The 25,194-nt window shown below is 37.9% G+C and overlaps 1 protein-coding gene across 2 annotated transcripts in view; it reads left to right on the forward strand.

The window, feature by feature from the left end:
- znfx1.2.L (zinc finger, NFX1-type containing 1, gene 2 L homeolog) overlaps positions 1 to 25,194 on the forward strand; it is a 66,040-nt gene that overhangs the window by 30,383 nt on the left and 10,463 nt on the right. For both annotated transcript variants that reach the window (XM_018267640.2, XM_041566176.1), the window contains exons 8-15: positions 3,362 to 3,507; positions 4,128 to 4,271; positions 9,801 to 9,906; positions 12,171 to 12,212; positions 12,901 to 13,130; positions 15,384 to 15,523; positions 16,720 to 16,874; positions 19,648 to 19,793. In XM_018267640.2, coding sequence (XP_018123129.1) covers positions 3,362 to 3,507; positions 4,128 to 4,271; positions 9,801 to 9,906; positions 12,171 to 12,212; positions 12,901 to 13,130; positions 15,384 to 15,523; positions 16,720 to 16,874; positions 19,648 to 19,793 — 1,109 coding nt within the window. The remainder of the gene's footprint in view (positions 1 to 3,361; positions 3,508 to 4,127; positions 4,272 to 9,800; positions 9,907 to 12,170; positions 12,213 to 12,900; positions 13,131 to 15,383; positions 15,524 to 16,719; positions 16,875 to 19,647; positions 19,794 to 25,194) is intronic.

The following is a 25,194-nucleotide window of genomic DNA, read 5'->3' on the forward strand; positions in this document are numbered from 1 at the left end:
GCTTCCATTAGCACAGCACATGGATGAGAAATTCTCCATTTAAAGAATAAAGCACATTATACTGCAAAGCCTACTATTTTTTTAACCTTGCAAATACTAGACTATAGCATGTTACCTACATGCAAACCCTTGATTTCTTGTTACATTCATTACATATTGTACCTTCTTAAAAAGATATATAATAGTGCTTTGGACAAATATCTATCCCTTGCTAAAGTAAAAGTCTGTATTTGAAAAGCTTTTCTACTTACAAAAGTGCATAATTTGCAGTTACATAGTTACATAGTTAAATTGGGTTGAAAAAAGACAAAGTCAATCAAGTTCAACCCCTCCAAATGAAAACCCAGCATCCATACACACACCCCTCCCTACTTTTAATTAAATTCTATATATCCATACCTATACTAACTATAGAGCTTAGTATCACAATAGCCTTTGATATTATGTCTGTCCAATAAATCATCCAAGCCATTCTTAAAGGCATTAACTGAATCAGCCATCACAACATCACCCGGCAGGGCATTCCACAACCTCACTGTCCTGACTGTGAAGAACCCCCTACGTTGCTTCAAATGTTCTTTTCTTCTAGTCTAAAAGGGTGGCCTCTGGTACGGTGATCCACTTTATGGGTAAAAAGGTCCCCTGCTATTTGTCTATAATGTCCTCTAATGTACTTGTAAAGTGTAATCATGTCCCCTCGCAAGCGCCTTTTTTCCACAGAAAACAACCTCAACCTTGACAGTCTACCCTCATAATTTAAGTCTTCCATCCCTCTAACCAATGTAGTTGCATGTTTTGCACTCTCTCCAGCTCTCTCCAGCTCTTAAGGACCGGAGTCCAAAACTGCACTGCAAACTCCAGAGGCCTTACCAGGGACCTATAAATAGGCATAATTATGTTTTCATCCCTTGAGTTAATGCCCTTTTTTATGCAAGACAGAACTTTGTTTGCTTTAGTAGCCACAGAATGACACTACCCAGAATTACACAACTTGTTATCTACAAAGACCCCTAAATCCTTCTCATTTAAGGAAACTCCCAACACACTGCCATTTAGTGTATAACTTGCATTTATATTATTTTTGCCAAAGTGCATAACCTTGCATTTATCAACATTGAACCTCATTTTCCAGTTTGCTGCCCAGTTTTCCAATTTAGACAAATCACTCTGCAAAGTGGCAGCATCCTGCATGGAACCTATAGTACTGCACAATTTAGTATCATCTGCAAAAATAGAAACAGTACTTTCAATGCCCACCTCCAGGTCATTAATAAACAAGTTGAAAAGCAACGGACCTAGTACAGAGCCCTGCAGTACTCCACTAACAACACTGGTCCAATTAGAAAATGTTCCATTTACCACCACTCTTTGTAGCAAAATCTAAGTAAATCACATCCACTGCCATCCCAGAATCGAGGTCTCTACTTACCTTCTCATAAAAAGAAATTAAGTTTGTCTGGCAAGATCTATTACGCAATAAAACCATGCTGGCACAAACTCATAGTATTATGATTTGCTGTGAAGTCCAGTATCTTATCCTTTATTAACCCTTCGAAAAGCTTTCCTACCACTGACGTCAGACTAACTGGCCTATAGTTTTGAGGCTGAGAACGGGATCCTTTTTTGAATAGAAGCACCACAGCACTATGCCAGATCTCAATGAATCCTGAAAAATTAAGGAAAGAGGTTTGGCAATCACAGAGCTAAGCTCGCTAATTACCCTGGGATGAATACCATCTGGCCTGGACCTTTGTTAATCTTAACATGTTCTAGTCTCTTTTGAATTTCTTCATGTGGGAACCATGCATCATTAGTTGTATTACTAGATTTGGGACTATTAAGAAGGAAACCTTCACGTACTGGTTCCTCATTTGTGTAGACAGATGAAAAATATGAGTTCAGAATATGCGCTTTTATTTTGTTTTCATCAACCAGCTGACCCCCCTCTGATAGTAAGGGTCCCACCCCTTCCTGCTTCAATTTTTTACTAACATATTTTAAAAATAATTTTGGATGTTTATTTACTGCTTGCTGCAATATCCTTTTCTATGGCAATTTTAGCTTGCCTTATAGCTTCTTTGCATGCTTTATTTGCCTCCTTGTACCTTATAAATGATTCGGCTGTCCCAGCTAACTTGAATGCCTTAAAAGCACGTCTTTTCTTATCCACCTCAACACCAACGCTTCTATTGAACCAAAAAGGTTTGCTTTGCAACAACGTTCCTTGCTTACAAGTGGAATATACTGACAAGTATATTTATTAAGCAGCATTTTAAAGACTTCCCGTTTTTGTTTTGTATTTAACCCTGTGAAAAGCATTTCCCACTTAATATGTTGCAGAGATGCCCTTCTACTGTCAAAGTTTGCACGTCTGAAATTTAGTGTTTTAGTTACTCCCTTATAGAATTGCTTCTGCAACAGAATCTCAAAGGAGACCATGTTATGATCACTATTCCCTAAATGCTCACCCACACAAATGTTAGAAATGAGTTCAGTATTATTAGTTATCAAAAGGTCCAAAAGAGAGTTATTCCTAGCAGGGGGGTAACTACAGAGGAAGCAGACCCTGCAACTGCAGGGGGGCCCAGGAGGTATAGTGGGCCCATGAGGCCCTATTTCATATGCAATTTCAATAAATATTGCTAAAACAGGTCAATCTCTAGACACTTTGGGGGCCTGAAAAATAATTTGCTGTGGGGCCCAGTGATATCTAGTTACACCACTGATTCCTAGTAGGTTCTTGAACGAGCTGGAATAAAAAGTTGTCATTCAGCATATTTACAAACCTACTAGCTTTTTCTGTCTTAGCAACCCCATTACCCCAGTCAATGTCTGGATAATTGAAGTCACCCATAGTAACAATTTGACCCAGCTGTGAAGCAGCTTGTATCTGCAAGAGTAGCTGGGCTTCATATACGAGGTGGTTTATAGCATATACCAATGATAATTCTTTTTGTTACCTTTTGCCCAGTCAAAATCTCTACCCAGGTTGATTCTACACCCTCACCAGTGCCAGCTATTGTTATTTCTTTAGCGCATGGCTTTAATTCATTCTTTACATACAAACACCCTTTTTAATCCCTCTGTCCCTCCTAAAAAGAGTGTAACCATTTAAATTCACAATCCAGTCACATGTTTCATCCCACCAGGTGATGCCAATTATATAATATTTTTTAGAGCATGCAATTAATTCTAGGTCTCCCATTTTACCTGAAAAACATTTGCCAGCATACAGCATAGGTTACTACTTTTACTTTTGAAATTTGCATTACTTAGTGGAGAATTATATGTTAAGTTAGTATTATTCTGTTTTCCTTGTAACATTTGAAATATATTTTTCATATCTTTTGTTGATTTTCAGGAATTATAAAATATCAGGCTTGTAACATAGTAAGAGTGGGATCAAGAAGTAACAGTGAAATTTTGCAGAACTGTTCCCTCTCCAAAATTCGTAGCAAAAAAAGCAATGCAAATCGGCCAGGGTATATGAGAGCCATGCATGGAGAGGTAAGTTATTCAAGCAAGTACATACTGTAATGTCCACAGTAAAAGGTCTCTTTTCTAAAGATGGAGCAGATGTCTATGATTATTGTGCTCCAAATAGTGTTTATGGCACTATGCTCATTTTCAGTTGTAAAATGGCTATAGATATATGGGTACCCCTAACATACAGTATATCTATACCTGTTGTATTGGTTCAATATGAATGGAGTTTTTATATTGGGATTCTATTTCTATTGCTCATCAAACCCTTTCACAATTCAATCGCTATCTATAAAAGATGCACATAAATTTACAATCACATAAAGGCATAGCATATTTCACTTGTGTAACACCCACATTAAAAACACACATACTCTATATTTGAGCTACAATATATATTAAGGGCAAAGTCAGAGTAATTCTATTAAAAACAGTATCTGTATCTATTTCAGGTTAGCTGAATAAACTATTCTCTCAGCTGCTTTCCCTAGATTTGCATCCATTTATTTTTACTGAAAGTATATTAAAGCAGTTAAGCCAATTTCCAATTTTAGCTTTTTATTTCTGCATTAAGAAATCACCTTATTTAGAAATATTTTATGCCAATAATAAAAACAAATTAAAAATGTATTTTCTGGATTTAGCTCTCAGGTGAAAAGAGAAAGGTGCAGCAAATATTGACAGAGAAGGCATGTCTTCTGCAGAGTGCCACCAAAGGAGTTCTACATGAAACCATTTTGGAAAATTACATACCTTCTCATCATTTCTCCAGTCTTATGTCACAAAAGGTATTGCCTTTATTTTTTCACATTCTTGCTGCATTCTCAAAATAAAAAGTTTTATTTAACACTTGAAAAAAGCACATTTTAAATGAAAAATGTCCATAAAATTATTTTCACCACTGCTTTTGAAATAATACTGTGAACCAGGTCGAGCAGAAAGAAAGTCAACTTGAATCAATGTGTTACTGTGCTATTGCCTCCTGCTGTGTTCCTTACAGTATTTTAGGGAGAACTAAGGCAGGCCTCTTAAAATGCCTTTGGCCTTTATCAGTAGGGATGGGTGGATTTTTTCGCCTTGTTCCGACGCGGAAATGACGCCCATAGGCTTGTATGGTGTCATCCGTCAAAAAAAAAAAAGACGCACAACAAAAAAATTTTGACGCCCATAGACTTCAATGGCCATCTGCGACATTTAACTGGCGGTGAATTTTTGGCGAAACTAAAAGGGTCAAATTTGCCCATCCCTATTTATCAGTGCATAGGACTGTTCTTCAGTCCTATGCACAATCAGTTATTTTCAACTCAGGTATGACCAGACCACCATCTCTTTCTCTTATCTTATAATGTGGATCCTGGCTCAACTGGACATCTCACCTTCTATCCTGATGATAGTGTTATACACATGTCTAATTAGCACTTACATTACATTTTTATATAATGTTCTATGAGTATTCCCAGTGAGTACAGTTAGAGTAGGAACTAATTAGATCCCAGTTATTCCTTTAGATACCAATTTGCTCTCCTGCATGTTTTCATTGAAGGGGTGATTCACCTTTAAGTTTACTGTTAGTATGTTATAGAATGCCCAATTCTAAACAACGTTTCAATTGGTTTTCATTATTTATTCCAGCTAGTACTTCCAGTAATGCCATCAAGGTACAGTAATTACTGTATATCTTTGGCAAACCCCAAGAGATCAGTTGCTTAGGTGAGAATAACAACATAACAACAGTAGAGGTATATTTCAAGAAAATGCTTTGAAAAGATTTCATTATCTGCTGAAACAAAATATTCTCATGAACCCAGATTTCCAAGTCAGCAATGTTTGTCAGGTTATAGCATCCTGAACAATTTCTCCATGTCACAAAACCATGATTCATATAAATGTCCCACAAAAACGTAATCGAGCAATAGTGTTCATACATATTATTATTATTTATTATAAAAAAAAGAAAAACGAATTGTACAAATTTTTCAGAAACCACAAAATCTTCGGATTATTGCATTGACTTTCCAACCTTCGGCAGGTCTGAGTTGCCGGATTTTCGGATTATGACTTTTTCCATCCTCGGGGTATAATAAATAATTATCACAAGTGCCTCCTTCCTTATGAGCCCTGACATATGACTAAGAATATAGACATGATTCCTTTGACACATGTCTGCTGCTAAACTTGCATATTCATTGGATTAATATTCACCCCCTAAAAAATGTATTAAAAAAATTAATAATTATACATCTTAAAACAAAAATATCAGCCTTTACAGGACTAATCATGCCAAAACACACACATGGTGCAAGTGTATGCATTTATTTAACACCCTATTCATAATATTATTTTCTTTCCTTTTAGATATAAACAAACATATGAATATTAACCCTTTAAGTGCCACAGAACGTAGAATCTACATTCTGTGGATCAAAGGACCAAAGTGCCACAGATTGTAGATTCTACGTTCTGCAGCACTTCCGGGTTTGCGAGCGGAGGAGCGGCTGTTAGAGCCGCTCGCTCGTTCCTTCACGATCCCCTGCCCCTAGGCAACGAGCAGAGCAGGGGATCGAGTGGCCCCTGGGGCGCGATCGCCCAGGGGCCCCAAAGCAGCAGCAGGGACGCGTTTCCTATGCGTCCTGCTGCTGCCTGCACTTCACTTCCGCCCAGCTCCGCCCCCCCATGCCTGATGAGCGTTGGAGCTGCAGATCTGCTGCGTGGGGCCCTTTCTCATCGATCTGAGGCATCTACCCCAGGTAAGTGTAACATTTACATACACAAAAACACACAAACACACCAACACACACTTATTACAGTAATATACACTTACATTCACACTTACACACACTCACACATAGATTTTTGGGGATTGGGGGGGTCACACACACTCACAGCACCCATGTACACTTGCACACAAGCACACGCGCAAATAACATGCAATTTACCCGTTGTGCACACGCATATGTACATATATGGCTTTTTTTTTCTTATCGCATCGTCTCTTTTTTGGCTAAAAAAAATGTTTTATTGCCGTTCCGAATAGCGTATTCGCTAACTGTACTGTGGAATAGCTTTTGTATGTTATTTTGGTGGTTATATTGCAATTTTGGGTATTTTGGTGCATTTTTAGCCATTTTATTGATTTTTTTGCCATTTTATTGCATTTTCAGCTCTGCATTTGTGTTGTTCACTTGTTTCTGTCCGTATAATCGATTTGGCCCAGCTAAAATATTCAAACGGTAATTCTGGTGGCCGATTACACTAGTGTGAAAAAAAAGCATTGATTTTTGTGGTTTTAATAGGTTTTGGTGATTTATTTGCATTTCACACTGTTCTGTGTTATTTTGTTTTGCCTATGTAAATTTTATCTACTATATATCCATTTGTGGGTCTCTGTGCGCCACACAGTGTTCAGTAGACCCCTGTCGTTCATATTTAGGATGTTTTATGCTGATACGTTACGAAATGTGGGGCACATAATGGGGTAAAATAAAGCTTTGTGACGATTTTCAGAAATTTGATAAAAACCGCTACGTTCAGCATAGCTTTGCAGTTTGGTAGTTTGCAGTAGAAAGATGTAATTACCTGTTTTAGATTTGTCAGAATGTGTACTTTCTAAAAAATATATGGTTTTCTAGGGTCTCCATACTGTTAGGGGGTCTTATGGTGCAAATACACATACTGGGTGCTTATATTGCAGCAGCCAGAGCGTCAGCCATGAAAATTTATATACACTACTGTCATTTGGGCGCCTCTGTACACCACATACTTTGGTAAATCTATGCATATTGGGCATCAAAGTGTTCAGTAGACCCCTGTCATTCATATTTAGGATGTTTTATGCTGATAAGTTACGAAATGTGGGGCATATAATGGGGTAAAATTCAAGCTTTGTGACGATTTTCAGAAATCTGATAAAAACCGTTATGTTCAGCATTGCTTTGCAGTTTGGCAGTTTGCAGTAGAAACACTTATTTACCCATATTGGATTCGTCAGAATGTGTACTTTCTGAAAATATATGGTTTTCTGGGGTCTCTGTACTGTTAGGTGGTCTAATGTCGCATAATACACACACCGGGTGGTTATATTGCAGCAGCCAGCGCGTCAGCCGTGAAAATGTCTATACATATTGTCATTTGGGGGTCTCTGTGCGCCACATAGTTTGGTATATCTATGCACATTGGGCATCAAACTGTTTAGTAGACCCCTATGTTTATATCTAGGATGCTTTATGCTGATAATGATACATGGACAATACGATGCTGGAAAGTTGAAGCTTTGAGGCAATTTTCAGATATTTCACCAAAACCAACAATTTTGGGAAAGCCTTGCGACTCAGTAGTTTGGAGCAGAAAGGCATGGGTACCCGTTTTAGATTCAGTAGAATGTTTACTTTCCAAAAATATATGGGTTTGGGGGGTAAACATAATTTCTGTGTTTTTACCCCACAAAAATGCAGTCAATGTGTTGATTTCTCATTAGATGAAGTTACCCACAGGACTATTTGTATGCGCTAACTTCATTTTGAGGCCTCTAACTGCCAGATACTTTGGTAAACCTATGAACAATGGCCACCAAACTGTTTGGAGGAACCCTGGCAATCATATTTAGGGTGTTTTTTCTTGGTGCGTAACGATACATGGGTGGTGATATGGTGCTGAGAAGTTGAAGCTTTGAGGCAATTTTCAGATATTTCACCAAAACTGACAATTGTGGGAAAGCCTTGCGACTCAGTAGTTTGGAGCAGAAAGGCATGGGTACCCATTTTAGATTCAGTAGAATGTGTACTTTCCAAAAATATATGGGTTTTTGGGGGTAAACATATATTTCTGTGTTTTTACCCCACAAAAATGCAGTCAATGTGTTGATTTTTCATTAGCTGAAGTTACCCACGGGTAGTGATGGGCGAATTTTTTCGCCAGGCGCGAATTCGCGGCGAATTTGAGCGTTTCGCCGCCAGCGAATAAATTTACGAAACGCTCACGAAAATTCGCGGCAAAAATTCGCCGGCGTCCAAAAAATTTTTTTTTGAAAAAACGGACGCCGTTTTGCGAATTTTTCGCCGTTCCGCGAAATTCGCGAATTTTCCGGCGAAGCGAAACGGCGCAAATTCGCCCATCACTACCCACGGGACTGTTTGTATGCGCTAACTTCATTTTGGGGCCTCTAAATGCCAAATACTTTGGTAAACTTATGAACAATGGCCACCAAAATGTTCAGAGGAACCCTGGCAATCATATTTAGGGTGCTTTTTCTTAGTACGTAATTAAACATGGGTGATATGGTGCTGGGAAGTTGAAGGTTTGAGGCAATTTTCAGATATTTCACCAAAACCGACAATTTTGGGAAAGCCTTGCGACTCAGTAGTTTGGAGCAGAAAGGCATGGGTACCCATTTTAGATTCTGTAGAATGTGTACTTTCCAAAAATATATGGGTTTGGGGGGTAAACATATATTTCTGTGTTTTTACCCCACAAAAAATGCAGTCAATGTGTTGATTTCTCAGTAGCTGAAGTAAAGTCCTGAACAATTTGGATGTGCTAACTTCATATCGGTGTCTCTAAATGCCAGATACTTTGGTAAACCTATGCATAATGGGTATCAAACTGTTCAGTGGACCCCTGGCAATCATATTTCAGGTGCTTTTTCTTGGTACCTAATATAGTTTGGGATATGCGGAGCAGCAAAATAAAACCTTTGAAATGATTTTTCAGAATTTTGAATTTTATTTTGAAAAACCGCTATGTTCAGACAAGCTTTTATGTTTGGTAGTTGGGAGTAGACAGACATAGTTACCCATTTTGTAATCGGCAGAATGTGTACTTTTCAAAAATGTATGGTTTTCTGGGGTAAACCTATGGTTTCAGGATTTTTTGCCTTGGAATCTAAAGCATGCCGTTTTCTGCCTTAGTGCTTTCAAAATTCAGTAATATACTGCCGGGAGTTTTTGCTATACAGAAGTCCTAAATCTAGTGTATTTAATATAGTGTATTTAACACTATAAATTTTTTGCACAGGTGGAAATACATGAAAACTCAGGCAGATTTAGAAAGCTTAGTTTCTACCGAAAAAAACAATTTATAGTTTTCCTAGGTAAACTATAGGTTTCCCCTCAGAAAATGCCCCTAAAGTGAGAGAGCACAAAATGCTTAAAAACGGCTGGCATTTCGCGTAACCAAAATGTGAAATTCTGCTGGCACTTAAAGGGTTAATAAGGTTGCACAATAACCTTTATACCTATGACTCAATAACTGCTATTCTTCTTTAAAAAAATTACATTGTCAGACCAACCATGCTAATAAATGAATTAATGTTGTTCTTACAGGCATGTACTATGGATCCCCTATCATCACCTAGGCCACCCACCAGCACCATTGTAGAATGGTTGGGAGTATCTGCAGTTCATCGAGATATAAGGCAAACAATGGAAGGTAACATTCCCTCCTTCTTTAGGAACATTACAGTACTTGTTGTTATGAGAAATGAAATTATGTGACTATACTTCTGTTTCTTGGAAAACACAGTGAAGTGAAACCTCAACTTTACCCTACCCTGATTTGTGGAGGTTGATTTACTAAAACTCAAATTTATCAATTATTTTCCTGAAAGCAAGCCCGACCAATCCCCATTTTAACTCATTTATCAATCATTTTTCATGAAAAAGTCAGAGTGACAAAATGTTACAACAAAATCGAGCGTCAACTCATATCATAGGACTGACGCTCCGAAAACTAAATTTTTGATGTGAAAACTCAACCTTTTCACATTAACAGCCAAAAAACCCCAATTTATCGGATTATCCAGCACAGATTACAATGTCAATGTCAAGAAGCAACTTCAGGGACATCTGTCATTGACTTCTACGTGACCTCAACAGGTTTGAGATGGCGTATTTTCAAATTAGGATCATTAGCAGAGGTCATTTAGGGTATGATAAATCTCTAAAAATATGAGGGGTTTTTTTCGACAAAAATTAGAGTCTTCCCCCTAAAAACTCGACTAGAAAAAAATCGAGGCTTAACAAATGGGCCCTAGCACAGTCTCACACTCCACTCCGGGTTGACAAACACAGTTATTAACATGTATTTATAGAGTGCCAACATATTGCGCAGAAATGTAGTTCAGTCCCTTTCCCTAGAGCTCTTTATATAAGCCCAGGCAGTGCTACCCCAAAGTACCACTCCCTTTGGACAAGGCAGTAGCTCCCATGTAGCAGGTACACGATCACAACCTGTCCTCATACAGGGGAACACATGCTGGAGCCTTCGCATACCCTCCCTCAGATGACATACTCTCAAGGACTCACAACAGAAGGTACAGACATCCACAGCATCTACATTGAAATGCAAGTCAAATGCAAGTCAAATCGCTAGACAGCTTTACTTCCTCTACTGCCTCTAGGCTCCAAGGACGAGCACCACACGATGCTTGGGGTCCCCATACCCTAAGTTCACCAAGAGCCTCACCACCCTTGGGCCCTTTCCATTATTGTGGCTTAGACTCTATGGGGCAAATTTACTAACCTCCGAAAACTCGCCAGTGACGGCTTCGCTCACAGCGCAACACTTCGCCAGGTGTAGATTCACCAGGACAACGCTAATTCACCAAAAACCGAAGTTGCGTCCAGGGCACCGAACGCTGGCAGAGTTGTGCTAGCATTACTGCGCCAAGTGAAGCGAAGTTGCGCTAGCGTTGGCTAATTCGCATTACGGCGGGAAGTTAAAGTTGAATGGACGTATATGTTGCAGCAAATACATTACACTACACAAGCCCAGGAAACCTTAATAGAATAAAATAAAGTTGTTATATTGCCCTACACATGAGCCCAGTGTATAGTTTATGTGCCATATGTTAGGAAATGTGGGGGGGGGGAATGTACGCTCTTTTTTATCCTATCACCCTGAAAAATAAAAAGACGCTAGCATTTTTTGGGACTTAGAAAAATGTTCAACTATTTTTTGAGGAACTACTATCTACTCTAATGCACTTTGCCTGGTCTGAGGTGGCAAAGGCAAGTCTGGTGCAAGAGGTAACGTTCAGTAAAATCCGCATGTTAGTGAATTTTCCTAGTTACGTCCATACGCCAGAGCGCAAATTCGCCAGGCGTTAGGGAGCCAAGTGCCACTAGAGCCTATCTCCTTCGCTAGAGAATTTTCACCTGTGTTAGTCACTTTGCCCTTTAGTAAATTTGCTCCTATGGCTCCCAGCAGCATCCACTTCCTCCTGCAGTAGAAGGCAAAAGAGGGAGATTACATAAGGATGACACATCCTGGCCAAATCTGGAACTGCTAGGCCACACATCAGCTAGGGACAAAGGAAACACTCCCCCTCCCATCTTTAAATTAAGCCCAGCTCTTAGTTGGCCACACTAGGGAATTTCCAACCTGTAGGGGAGTTCCAGAACATAGGCAAAGTTCTTTCTATGGGCCCCCTCCTACATAAAATGAGGGTTCTACTATAGCCAGCATCACATAAAAGTGCAGTGAATTAGTCCCACTAATTTCACAACTAATGGGCTTTAATGGCTGCTTGCTGGTACTGCCCCTTCCTTTTCAGACCTACAAACAAAGCAGTGATTACAAGTGATTTCAATATGTGCTTCTCCCTGCAAGTCGGTCACTTTAAAATGTTGTGTACATTACACTTTTGTAGAAAATGGATAAATATCCACTTCTCTGTAATTTTGTTTTACTAGATTTAATAAACTGGGAAAAAGAAGCTCTTATGGATGAAAGCAGTAAGTATGTTTTGTATAAAATATTTTAATGGGAATATATTAGAAAAAAATTTGTACTTCCACGAATGTCTGTATAAAAAAAAGGTGTTGTTTAACATTTTTACATAAGCCCAACACAATGAACTATGATTTATAAAATGTTCAAGACATTTGATAGTTTTGTAGTAGCTTTTTGTGTTTGTGGTAGTTTCAATTATTTAACTATTTATTCTTCAGCTTTCCAGTGGTGAGATTTTAATTTTATCTGTTATTAGGGTACTAGTTACACTAGCAACCAGTGATTTCAATGTCAGACTGATATGTAATAAAGATATATTTAATCTGCTGGTCCCAGCAACTATATTTTAGATTCAAGTTAAAGAGAGATGGAGCATCAAAAAGCAAATATTTTAAAATAAATTTGATTTAATGAACGTCCACGATCAAAAGGAAATATTTACCTATATTACATATGTGAAAGGGGAACAGAAAGACATTCCAAAACAAAATTGCTGAATATATTCAGAAATAAATGCATCTAATACACAGCTTTCAAATTAGTTATAGCATTAATGCTTTTGCTGGCCTGTAATTTAACAGGTAAATCCCCAGCATCACCACATGACAGTTTGCAAAATACAAACTTCTGGCACATCCCTCACTCTACATTACCAAGGTAATCTCTAATATTTGTTTTTAATAATTCCAGATAGTGTAAATAGCAAACCTTATGAAGAAGACAAAGATGAAGATCTTATTAAAATTAATGAAGAGGCTGAACTTGCAGAAGCTGAACGTATGATTGATGAGGAGGATGATATCAAACAGCAGCTTATTATGGCACGGGAGAGAGCTGCTCGAATCCAAAAAGAGATTCTTGCATTTGTTCCAGAAGAACAGGACAATGATGATCAAAACACAGATCAGGAAGAATGGCAGGTTAGTAGTACCTATATAAATATTGTGCATTGTATCTGTGTTAACAATTTCAAACTTGAGTCTCTGGTTTTTAACTGAAAGTGATAGACATGGGCCATTGTTTCCTTTTACTAGTCCCTGCTGAACTGGAACAAGGTAAAGCTGAGCACACTCCCTCCTTTTCTCAGATGGCCTGGTGCACAATGTAAGAGGGTACGGCAACCCCCGAATAGGATAATTGTGTAGAAATACACTGGCACTCAAGGCGATTAAAGTGCAGGGTTGCCCCTTGCTGTTTATTTTGTGCGAACGTGCAACGTTTCGGGGCAAGCCGAAGGGGCTTGCCCCAAAACGTTGCACGTTCGCATGAAATAAACAGTAAGGGGCAACCCTGCACTTTAATCGCCTTGAGTGCCAGTGTATTTCTACACACTTTTACTAGTCCCCTCACAGAGATTGCCAAACTTTGACACAACTATTTCCTGAATGTAACTGCCTTTGAGTTACCTTTTGGTTTGTTATATAATGACCAATGGCCTAAGCAATATTTAAATTGGACAAATTATTAATATCTTACAGTTTATGAATTATTGACTTTCTTCTTATGACTCTTTCCAGCTTTCAAATGAAGGGGGGGTCACTGACCCCATCTAAAAACAAATGCTCTGTAAATCTACACATGTATTGCTATGCTGCTGAATAAAATACTGAATAACTTAAAAACCACAAATAATAAAATTAAAACCAATTGTAAACTGTCAGAATATCATCATACTAAAAGTTAACTGAAAGGTGAACAAAGAAGAAGAAGGATGCAGGGGTTGGTTTAACCCTGTAATTCATCACAGGTAATTCCCCAATTAAGGGGATATTTAAGGTGTCAAGCTCCTAACATGCTTTCACATGGTTACACAGCAATTATGCTTGTAGAAAGTTCTACAATGACAATTTCCTATTGATGTCTGCAGGATGCAACCTATGGTGGATAGTGAGCATTTCAAGCACTGGTACAGGTCCAAATTAGTCCTAATCCCTGCTGATTTAAAGGAATTGTTCAGTATAAATATAGAATCTGAATAAACAGGCTGATTGTCTAACATAATAGCCAGAACACTACTTCCTGCTTTGCAGCTCTCTTGGTTTCCACCAATTGTTTACTAGGCAGTAACCAATCATTGACTTGAGGGAGTGCCACATGGGTCATAGCTGTTTGCTTTTGAATATAAACTGCATTCTGAGGATTAATTGCAATCTCACTGAACAGTTATGTCCCATGTTGCCCCCCTTAAAGTCGCTGACTAACTCAGAGTTAAAGAGCTGAAAAGCAGGAAGTAGTGTTATGGCTATTATGTTTAGGGATGCACTGAATCCACTATTTTGGATTCAGCCGAACCCCCGAATGGATTCAGCCGAATACCAAACCGAATCCAAACCCTAATTTGCATTTGCATATGCAAATTAGGGGTGGGACGGGGAAACCATTTTTTACTTCCTTGTTTTCTGACAAAAAGTCATGTGGTTTCCCTCCCTGCCCCTAATTTGCATATGCAAATTAGGATTTGGATTTGGTTCGAATCCGAATCCTGCTGAAAAAGCCGAATCCCGAACCAAATCCTGGATTCGGTGCATCCCTAATTATGTTAGACATCCAGTCACTCCAGCCTTTATACATTACATTTTTGGCTAACTATATAAAAAAAAAATTTTACCTTACCACATTTTGGGGGGTAATGTAATATCAGGAGCAAAGTTTGCTACACTTCTAATCACCCAATCATACCAATCAGCAGGTAACATTTACTGGTCACCTGTTTAAAAGGAAGCATCTTATTGGTTGGTATTGGTTGCTACTCCTGTGCAAACTTTGTACCTTTAAATACATATGGGGGATAATCTGTTCCAGCATACCTTTCAAGATTTGAATCAAAGAACCGGTTAAAAAACGAATTTGTTCTAATGGTCGAACTACAAATTAGGGTTAAGGCTGTAAACACTGTACTGTCTGGTCATAGGATGGTTCTAGCACCTTTCATCAAAGTTGGTTACATTTGAACATATGTAATAAACGGAACTACATTTGTCCAGTATCAGTGACCCATAGCAACTGATAATATGTTTGTTTTTAAACAAGTGACCAGTAAATTCTACCTGCTGATTGGTTGCTGTAGGTTATTGCACCTGGCCAAACTTAGTGCATTTTATTACATACCCCCACAATCTGAAAAACATTTAAAATAAGTATTTATAGCCCACATAAAAATATGTGTTTTACAGATCCCTAATGATATGAAGAAGAAACTGAGAAGGCTAATAAGGCATGAGCTGGAAAAGATAGACCACATGGATGAGAGAGCATGCAGTTCGATCCACAATCTTTGGCTTGTTCCACCTCGCAAACGATGGGAAATATACAGGTAAAAGATGGAGGAGGTTTTTAGGGTCTTGTCTGATAAGGTTTTGCTTATTCCAACCTTTTTGTACTCCATAAAATATTTCAGAACCATTTGCAGTCACCACTTCTGCTCCTGCATGAGGGTTTCTGCTTTATAACCACTAGGGCCTGGTTTTCTGTTTCCTTCTCCCAATCCGCATATAAAGTGCATATTTAAAATGAAAGGTTATCAACTCTATATCTAAATCGATACATTAGTTTCTTATATTTGGTCCTGCTGAGCAGAATCCCTAAAGGCAGCTGTTATAATTGATACAATAGTTGCTAATATTCCACAGATGCTGTGAGTAATGTATCAACTAATGTAGCAAATTTTAACATCTGCACCTGGATTACCGAGACATTAAACTTCAATTTAAAAATAGACAATCAAAAATAAAAAATGGATAGCAGTTGAAAACAGTATTTATTTCTGGGAACAATCTGAATGAACTGAATAAAGTTTTGGAAGGCAACACCTTTAATACCTGTTTCAATATTAGGTCCATATGGATTCAAAGTTTTTAATTGTTAATTGATCCATTTAGTTTCTTTCTTTGATATGGTGTTAATATTGCTACCTCCCCTCCAATGCATTATCTTATGGGATATCCCCATAAATCTCAAGCCACTGTGGTCAAAATGTTCATATATTCTATGGGGTATTTCTTTGATGGCATTTTCTGTTCTTTAGATATAGCATCTAGGATGCACATGTCAGAAATTACCTGACCTGCACACACCCTATAACTCACCCCTATTTAAACTGGGCCAGACCCAGCCCAAGGGGCTTCCAACAGCAAAGGAAGTACAAGGGCAGGGTGCCCAGTGTCAATCCACAAGTGAAAAGTTCTGTTCTCTGCAGTGGGCAATGGTGACCCACAGCCGAGGTGGTGACCCATTATTCAGCCTGAAGCTGCCCTACCTGAGGCTAAAAATGCAGGTCACAATAATTTCAGCCCAGGCCATGCATCGCTAATTGAATCTTTTCATTGCAAGTATAATGAAGTACCAACATTCTTTCTGAAGGATAAATGTGTAAAAAGTGCTGGTAGTTATAGTCAGTAACAGTTAGAGGGCCACTGGTTTTCAGGACAATTAGGCTTATCCAAGTTACTGTGTTCAGGAACAGTCTTTTCAGAAATTCTGCTTTGTTAACAAATGACCCTTCTATTCTAGATGGTGGCGATCCAGGTATCTTACTGATATTCAAAACCAGATTTTCACACAAGAAAATATGTACCAGATAGTTATTAACAGAATGGCAGAGCTAAGAAATCAGGAGGATCTTTTAATACTGGGGGATGCAGATATTATTGGCATGACTACAACAGGTACAGTAATTTACAGGGTAATTTAAACATTTATTTCACTGTCTTTGCATTAATTTTGCACTTGTCCCAAGCAAATTTTGGCTAAAAATTGGCATGTAAGTATTGCATTAACTAACTGCAGTCACTTGCAAGCAATATAGCTAATACCATGTGCTAAGGATAAAACTGCTTTTTATGGGTAGGTGCATGTGCAATGGAGCATAGCAACACGTAGCAGCTCATTGACTCTTAAATGTTATATGCTTATGGCTGGAACATGTATTATTTCCTACTTCCCCTTTAAAGGGGAAGTATATCATCATATTGAAATAAGAAACTTAGGAAATAAGAAACTCTAAGTCCTATCAAATAAAAATGCTGTACCCTTTCTGTAAAAACTCTTTATCTTTACTATCTTTCTCTCAACATCTGTTTCTCTTCATTCTGTCTTCAGGTAGGAGTTGGTGTCAGATTTTCATTGACATTTAGATTCTATATATTTTTTGAGGGGGTCCCTTACCTATCAGATGCAGTAGAACTCACTCAAATTACTGATTCCAGTACAAAACCTAACAAAATAACTGCCTTTGGCGCAAATTCAACATGTAGAAAGACAAGATTTATATGTATGTAAATCTTATTACTGATGTAAACCCACAAATTAGTAAAATATATTGTTGTATAAAAACACTCCACTTCCTCATTAGAAGGATACTACTTCCTGTAGGGGGTGAGTACTACTGCTTTCAGCCTCTCTTATCTCACACCCACTCCTGCAAAAATGAAAAGCATCCTCTTTCTGAAAATCTGGTCAGGTTTTTTTTTTTCAGATGGTGCTTTTAACTCATTCCCTCTCACTAGGTTATATATGAGTGTCTCTTTCCTGCCTGCTTGACTTTTCCTAATGATCTACTCCAGCTCTGGGAGTTAAAAGGTTAATCTTGCACACAGTCCTGTCACAGATCATTCTGTTTGTGCAGGGACGGCAGGAAGACAAGGGCCACACATAATCAAGTAAGGCAGAATAAGTTAAAAGCACCATTAAAAAAAATGCACAGAGTGATGCAGAAGAGGATTTTTGCAGTTCGGTGGAGGAGCGGAGGATTGTTATTGTACATACATTCCAACTGTCCCATTTTTAGAGGGACAGTCCATCTTTTGACAGCTCAACCTGCAGTCCCTCATTTGTACTGGAAAGTCCAGTTTTTCTATGCACTGAAGAGCCTGAAAAAGAAACAAAGTTTCTAACTTAATTGGTTTTTGGCAGATAGCCCAGAACAGCCACAGCAGAAGATAGGATACATTTCCAACAATTCAAATGTATCTAGATAAGCAATCTAGATAAGCAAATAAGTAATTGTAACAATATAAGATAACAGGTTCCTTGGGAAAAGTTAGACTCACAGCTTAAAGGGCAATTCACCTTCATTAGCAAAACTGTAATAACTGAAAAAACACAGAAATATGTTCAAACTTTTATAACCTGAGAAATTTTGTAAAATGAACATGGTAATTAGGGGGAGGTTGGGGAGGTATGATTGTATAGTCACATACCTGAACATGAAAGGAAGCAGCTGCACTGTGATAAGGAGGCTTTAAATCCTGACCCTGTGTGGCCACATAGTTTAGGCTGAAAATACCATTTAACTGTGCTGCAATATTCTTCCTGTCAGTCAAGCATTTAACTTCCTGCCTTGCAAGCTCTGATTGACAACCCCCAAGGGACCATAAGAACTTGTCGGAGTCTGGCACTCTCTTAAAGGAGAAGTGACCTATGTCCAATTTACATAGAAATAGGTCACATATATGCCATTTATGTCTAAAGGACATAAAGACCTATTTTGATGAAGAATTAAATTATGCTAAAACCTGAGAAGTGTCCCTATCCCTTTAATAGAGTGATCTCTAATACATCTAGAAAAAAAGGAACCCCCCTTAAAGATATATTGGATTTAACTGTCTTTCAATATCAGACTTCCTGCTGCTGCATAGAAAGAGAATGAAGAGAGGTTGATGCTGAGAGGGGGATAGTGAAGATTAACTTGAATATTTCAGAAAAAGTTAATAATTTTTAATTGATTATATTTTGAAAATTCTTATTTCAGTATGATGAAGCTTATTATATTTTAATTTTCACGATAGTTCCCCTTTAAGTTAACATTCAGTATATTATAGAATGCCAAATTCTAAGCAACTTTTCCACTGGCCTACATTTTTTAATTTTTTCTTCCGACTCTTTTCAGGTTTCAAATGGGGGTCACTGAACCCATCTAAAAAACATATGCTCTGCAAGGCTACACATTTATTGCTATTGCTACATTTATCACTAATCTTTCCATTCAGTCCCTCTCCTGTTCATATTCTAGTCTCTTATTCAAATCAATGCATGGTTGATATGGTAATTTGGACCCTAGCAACCAATTGCAATTTAATAAAAAGTAATAAAAATTAAAACCATTTGCAAATGGTCTCAGAATATCTCTCTATATATCATACTATAAGTTAATTTACAGGGGAACAACCCCTTTAAGCCAATTCAGGGAAAGTAATTCAGTGAAAGGCGTGCTTGATTTTATATAAACAGTAGAACCCCCATTTTATGTTTTTCAGGGGAGAAGAACAAATGGTGTAAAATCCAGGAAAATGTAAAATCAGAAAAATATATTATGCATAATATATAGGTGGGACCATAAAACAACAATGTAAAATAAGGGAAAACTTAAAATCAGGTTATGTAAAAATCTACTGTATTATCACAAAGTTGTTTATGTGTATTTTTTCTTTATTGTGATAGGTGCTGCTAAATACAGAAGACTTCTCCAAAGCATTCAACCTAAAATTGTTGTAGTTGAAGAAGCAGCAGAAGTGCTAGAAGCCCACATCCTTACCTCTATAAGTTCAGGCTGTCAGCATCTAATTTTAATTGGTGATCATCAACAGGTATGATTTAAAAAATAGATGATAAATGTAAAAAAAATAGGCAATGATAGATAGATAGATAGATAGATAGATAGATAGATAGATAGATAGATAGAAGCAAGTGTTTTTATACAGGTCATGGAACTCCGAGGTAACTTCTAATATCCTCATATTTTGCAACAGGGGGTACTTTATTTGTTATAATACACAAATTTCAGTGAGTCATGTGACAGAACTGACATCAGAACTCACTGTTTATAAATGATGACATTAGAACTCACCGTTTATAAGGATATAATTTACAAGATATTCATGGCTTTTGTGTATTATATAGTCAATAAAGTACCCCCTCTTGTAAAATATACGGATATTATAAATAACAAACAAGGGAGAGTTGTGCTCACCACTATTTATTTAAAACCATTAGGCGGGGGTGCAATGAGGCTGTGACCACAAAATACATATAGACAAATACAAGAGTCCTCTGCACTCACCTCATTATCAATATATTTAAGACAGAGACATTTTGTGCAAACTGCTACTGAAAAATGCTTTACCCTTTAAACAAAACAGGGATTGTTTGTCCATATATTGCAATATATTTAAGCTGACCAACTACGTCAAAGTCATCCCATATCTGGCCAGTCCTACGCTCAATTTTATCTGATTCATATACAGGTATAGGATCCCTTATCCGGAAACCCGATATCCAGAAAGCTCCGAATTATGGAATGGCTGTCTCCTATAGACTTCATTTTATCCAAATCATCCAAATTTTTAAAAATGATTTCCTTTTTCTCTGTGATAATAAAACAGTAGCTTGTACTTGATCTCAACTAAGATTAATCCTTATTGAAAGGAAAACCAGCCTATTGGGTTTATTTAATGTTTAAATGAATTTTTAGTAGACTTAAGGCATGAAGACCCAAATTACAGAAAGATCCGTTATCCGGAAAACCCCTGGTCCCGCGCATTGTGGATAACAGGTCCCATACCTGTATATATATTACACTAGAGCTATATATATATATATATATATATATATATATATACACTCTACATCCAGTGACATATTACATTTTTGTACAGGTACAACACTTGATTCTGGCTGGTATTTGACTGGCCTAGCTGGTAAATCACCAGCTAGGTCCAGCATTGATATTGGCAATATACATTGCTGGTAAATTTATAATGCCATGACAAGGAAGAAAGGCAGTCCTTTAGGTTTAAATGTTACCTTGTGGAGGAAGGAGGCGTGAATTACTGTTGCCAATTATTCAAAGGAAAAGAAAAAAGATAGTAAGAGCCCCCTTACTCTCAAATTAATTAACTAACTTATTTAAATTATATAGTGAACCAATGAGTTAATAATTATAAAGTGCTTATAAAGTGCTTGTGCTAATAAACAAGATTTGCTTAGTTTGATTAAAGCTTAAAATAAATAACACAACAACAAGTTCAGAGAAGCATAATGTTGCTTTTTCTGTGTATTAAAAAGTGGCCAGTGCCAACTTGTTAATTTATGTACTTAATCTATAAGCAATAGATTCAGAATTCCAATAAATTAAAAAGTGCTAGTGCTTAACCGTTACTCAGTTGCCGACTGAGTGTGGTTCGAAATAATTAATTTATGCAAGTGCTAGTGCATTATAAAATCGCAAGGTAATACGTTAAAAATTTCATTTTACAAAAAAAGGAACCAGGACCAACATTCAAGGAAATTTGAGTAGGAAAAGGAAAATAGTGTAGAGGTGGAGAAAATTGCCTTGACAAAGCTTTTTAGCGAAACGTGTTGGCAGAGCCTCTCTTCACTATAATACTTTATTTTATGGTTGCTTAGATTCTAACTACCATTTCGATCAAAAAAAACTTTTTTTTAAAAACAATCTCTTTTTAACTGAATTTTGGGTACTCATAGTCTGGTCCAGGGAACCGCATTCAATTTCTTCATTCTCTGTTGTTCATATGGCACTGGTGGATTTGTGTTTTTTTAGATTTTAGCACTTTAAGAGATAGGGCATGTAATATACGAGACCACAGTCCCCAGTGTACTACTTTCTCCCCGTGTGGGGTCCCAGGGCTTAGAAAATAACAGGCAGCAGTTTCTTTGGGACTTCTCCACCTCTACACTATTTTCCTTTTCCTACTCAAAAGGAAATATTCTCGTTTCTTATTTTTAGGCAGTGAAATACCGTATAGTCATATTCAAACATGAGAAGAACTATAGCGTGGGGGGGGGAGAAAACTGGGGGGGGAGGAGGATAGGAAGTTTGGTGGTTGAGACGCTATACCTGTCTATGCAGTAAGCCTTCTCGAAATAGCCAGATATTCCACACTTCATCAAATTTGTGTAATCTATTATTCATAAGAGCAGTTAATTTCTCCATTTCAATAGTCCACCACAGTCTATTCCGAATTTCCTGCATCGTTGGGGGGAGTCCTTTCCATTTTTTTGCTATCAAGCCCCTGGTCATTAAACAAAGTTGAACGCATAGCTTGTGTTCGTTAGAAGTCACTTGTTCGGGCTTCCGTAGCAGTAGAGCCGTCCAAGGGTCCGGACCTAAAGCCGTTGCTAAGGTATCATTAATTGTCTGAAAGACTTCTTTCCACAATCTGTTGATTAAAGGGCAAGTTCACCACATATGCATTTTCATCTGCATTTTCCCCGCAGCCTCTCGGGCAAAGATCCGTCGTGTGAAACCATCTATTAAGTTTTTGGGGCGTATAATACCAATCGTGGTAAACTTTATATGCATTTTCTGTGAATCATCTCCCATTCTTCATCAGCAATAGAATCTCCTAGGCGCTGCTCCCATTTAAGCATTGCCCTTGTTTTCCCTGTAGAGTTTATTAGTTCCATAAGCTCGGAGTAAAGCAAGCTAATTTTGTGCTTGCGGTGGGGGTTATTGCAAACATATTCAAAAGGTGAGGTGTCTGGAGACCCCTGCCCCAATAATCTTAAAATAAAGTGGGAAATCTGCTGAAAGCGATAGTGTTCTCTTAAAGGTATGTGATATTGTGTTCGCAGAGTGTCCCACGTCAGTAATTTTGAGTTACGAAACATATCCTGTACTTTCGTGATGCCATTGGTTGTCCACCATGCAAATGAAGAGGAGTTCAGCCCCGGTGGGAAAGCAGGGTTATGTAATAATGGTGTTGGGGATGGCCATTTATGCGGATATAAGGCTGCCTTCACTTTGTCCCAAGTATTGATTGAATACTTGATGAAAATGTTGTTCATGAGCCTTCTGGGCCTGTGTTTGTACTCTAACCACAGTAGGTCCGCTACTTTGTGGGGGCAGTTAATTGGTTTTCAAGTTCCACCCATCTGTCAATGTTGGCGGACGAGTGCCATTAAGCTACTTGCGCTATTGTGGCTGCTTTCCTATAATTTTCCAGATGTGGAAAGGCTAAACCCCCTCTGTTGGTAGATTGATAGCAGACTGATTTAGCAATTCTATGTTTCTTGTGTCGCCAAATGAAGTCTAGCATTTGTAGTTGTAGTTTGTCTAGTTCTTTCTTAGGAGGAGGCACTGGCAGAGCTCTAAACAGATATAAAAGCTTGGGGAGTAGATTCATTTTAATAGAACATATCCTGCCTAACCAAGATATTGGTATGGTATTCCACCGTTGTAAGTCTTTGCGTAATGATAGGATCAGAGAGGTATAATTAATTTCTGCTATTTGAGCTATGCATTTAGGGATCTTGACTCCTAGATATTTGAGTCCTTTATTAGCCCACTGGAATTCAAAATTGAGTTCGAGGAGTTTCTGTACATGTTTATCAAGAGAAAGATTGAGCGCCTCCGATTTAGTGTTATTTATTTTGAAACCTGAGACGGTAGCGAAGTCTTGGATCTCCTTATATAGGTTAGGCAGGGTAGTCTGAGGTCTAGTTATCGAAAAGATAGTATCGTCAGCAAAAAGCGCTATTTTATATGTATGGGACCCAATGGTTATCTCTGATATGTCAGGATTTCGGCGTATCCTATGAGCCAGGGGTTCAATGCACAGCGCAAATATTAGAGGGGATAAGGGGCAACCTTGCCGTGTCCCGTTTTTAATAGGGAATGAGATTGAATGATATCCCCCCATTGCTATCTGAGCTGAGGGTCTGTCTTACAGTTTCATTACCGCAGAGGTGAATGTTGATCCGCAACCCATTTGCATAAGAGTGTTTTCAATGTATCTCCAGTCTATGCGGTTGAAAGCCTTTTCGGCATCTAAAGCTAAGAGCATAGATGGAACTTTATTGTTTTCGACCGCATATACTATTTGTAGAATTGGCCTAATGTTGTCTGTTGCTTCCCTCCCCTGTATGAATCCAGTTTGATCTGGATGAATGATCGTATGTAGGTGCCGATTGAGCCTATTAGCCAAAATTTTGGCGTACAATTTGAGATCCAGATTTATTAAAGAAATTGGTCTGTAGTTTTGGCATAGATTGGGATCTCTATCAGGTTTTGGGATCACAATTATATTAGCCCTGGCCATATCCTGTGTAATTTCCAGATCTGAAGTGAGTAGTTTGTTAAACAATTTAGTGAGTACTGGCACAAGTATAGATTGAAATTTCTTATAATACAGAAGCGTGAATCCGTCTGGCCCTGGCGCTTTAGATGATTTTTGTTGGGAAATAGCCAATTCTATTTCTAACTCAGTTATTTCAGCTTCTAGTTCCTCTCTCTGATTTTCTCGGAATTGTAAGAGGTCAGTTTCTCGCAAATAGCGCTGTATCGTTGATTCAGTTAATGACGGAGCCATGGTCTTACCATTATATAGATTTGCATAAAACACTCGAAAATGTGTCTATCGTTTGGGGATTATTGATTACCTCGCCTTTTAATGATTTAATTGCTCTTATCAAACCCAAATTAATTACCCATTTTCAATTGTTTTATGTGTATAATTAATTGCAATTAAGGGGAGTATATGTCTGACTGTTTACATTTTCTGCACTCTTGCAAACTAGCTGATAAAAGCTGGAGAACAAAAGGGGACCAGACTCCCCGTTACTTTGCTATAAGAGTTAGATCATGAGAATGCAAATGGATAAACAAAAACTGCTTTCAACTGTAATTACATTTACAAATAACTTTAAAGGAGAAGGTAATGTATAATCATTGGGGGTGCCAATTTGTTAAGAACCCCCCAGTGATTGTACCCATAGCTAGTGCTCCTCTTCGCTGAAAACTGCACTGTTCCGGGACACTGCTACGCGATAGAGTGAAAACCTGAACTTAGAAGCAAAAAAAATCTTACCTTTCTCTTAACTGCACAAGAATACCAGTTAGGGATTGTAGAGAAGATCAAATAAGAAAAAGATTGTGAACACTTTGGGTCTTTTAGGGCATTTGTTCTACTGCACCTCAACCTTTTTTATTTTGAGATTAAATACATTTAAAGTAAAATGTTTTTCTCT

This window comes from Xenopus laevis, chromosome 6L, assembly GCF_017654675.1.
Source record: "Xenopus laevis strain J_2021 chromosome 6L, Xenopus_laevis_v10.1, whole genome shotgun sequence".
Classification (NCBI taxonomy): Eukaryota; Metazoa; Chordata; class Amphibia; order Anura; family Pipidae; genus Xenopus; species Xenopus laevis.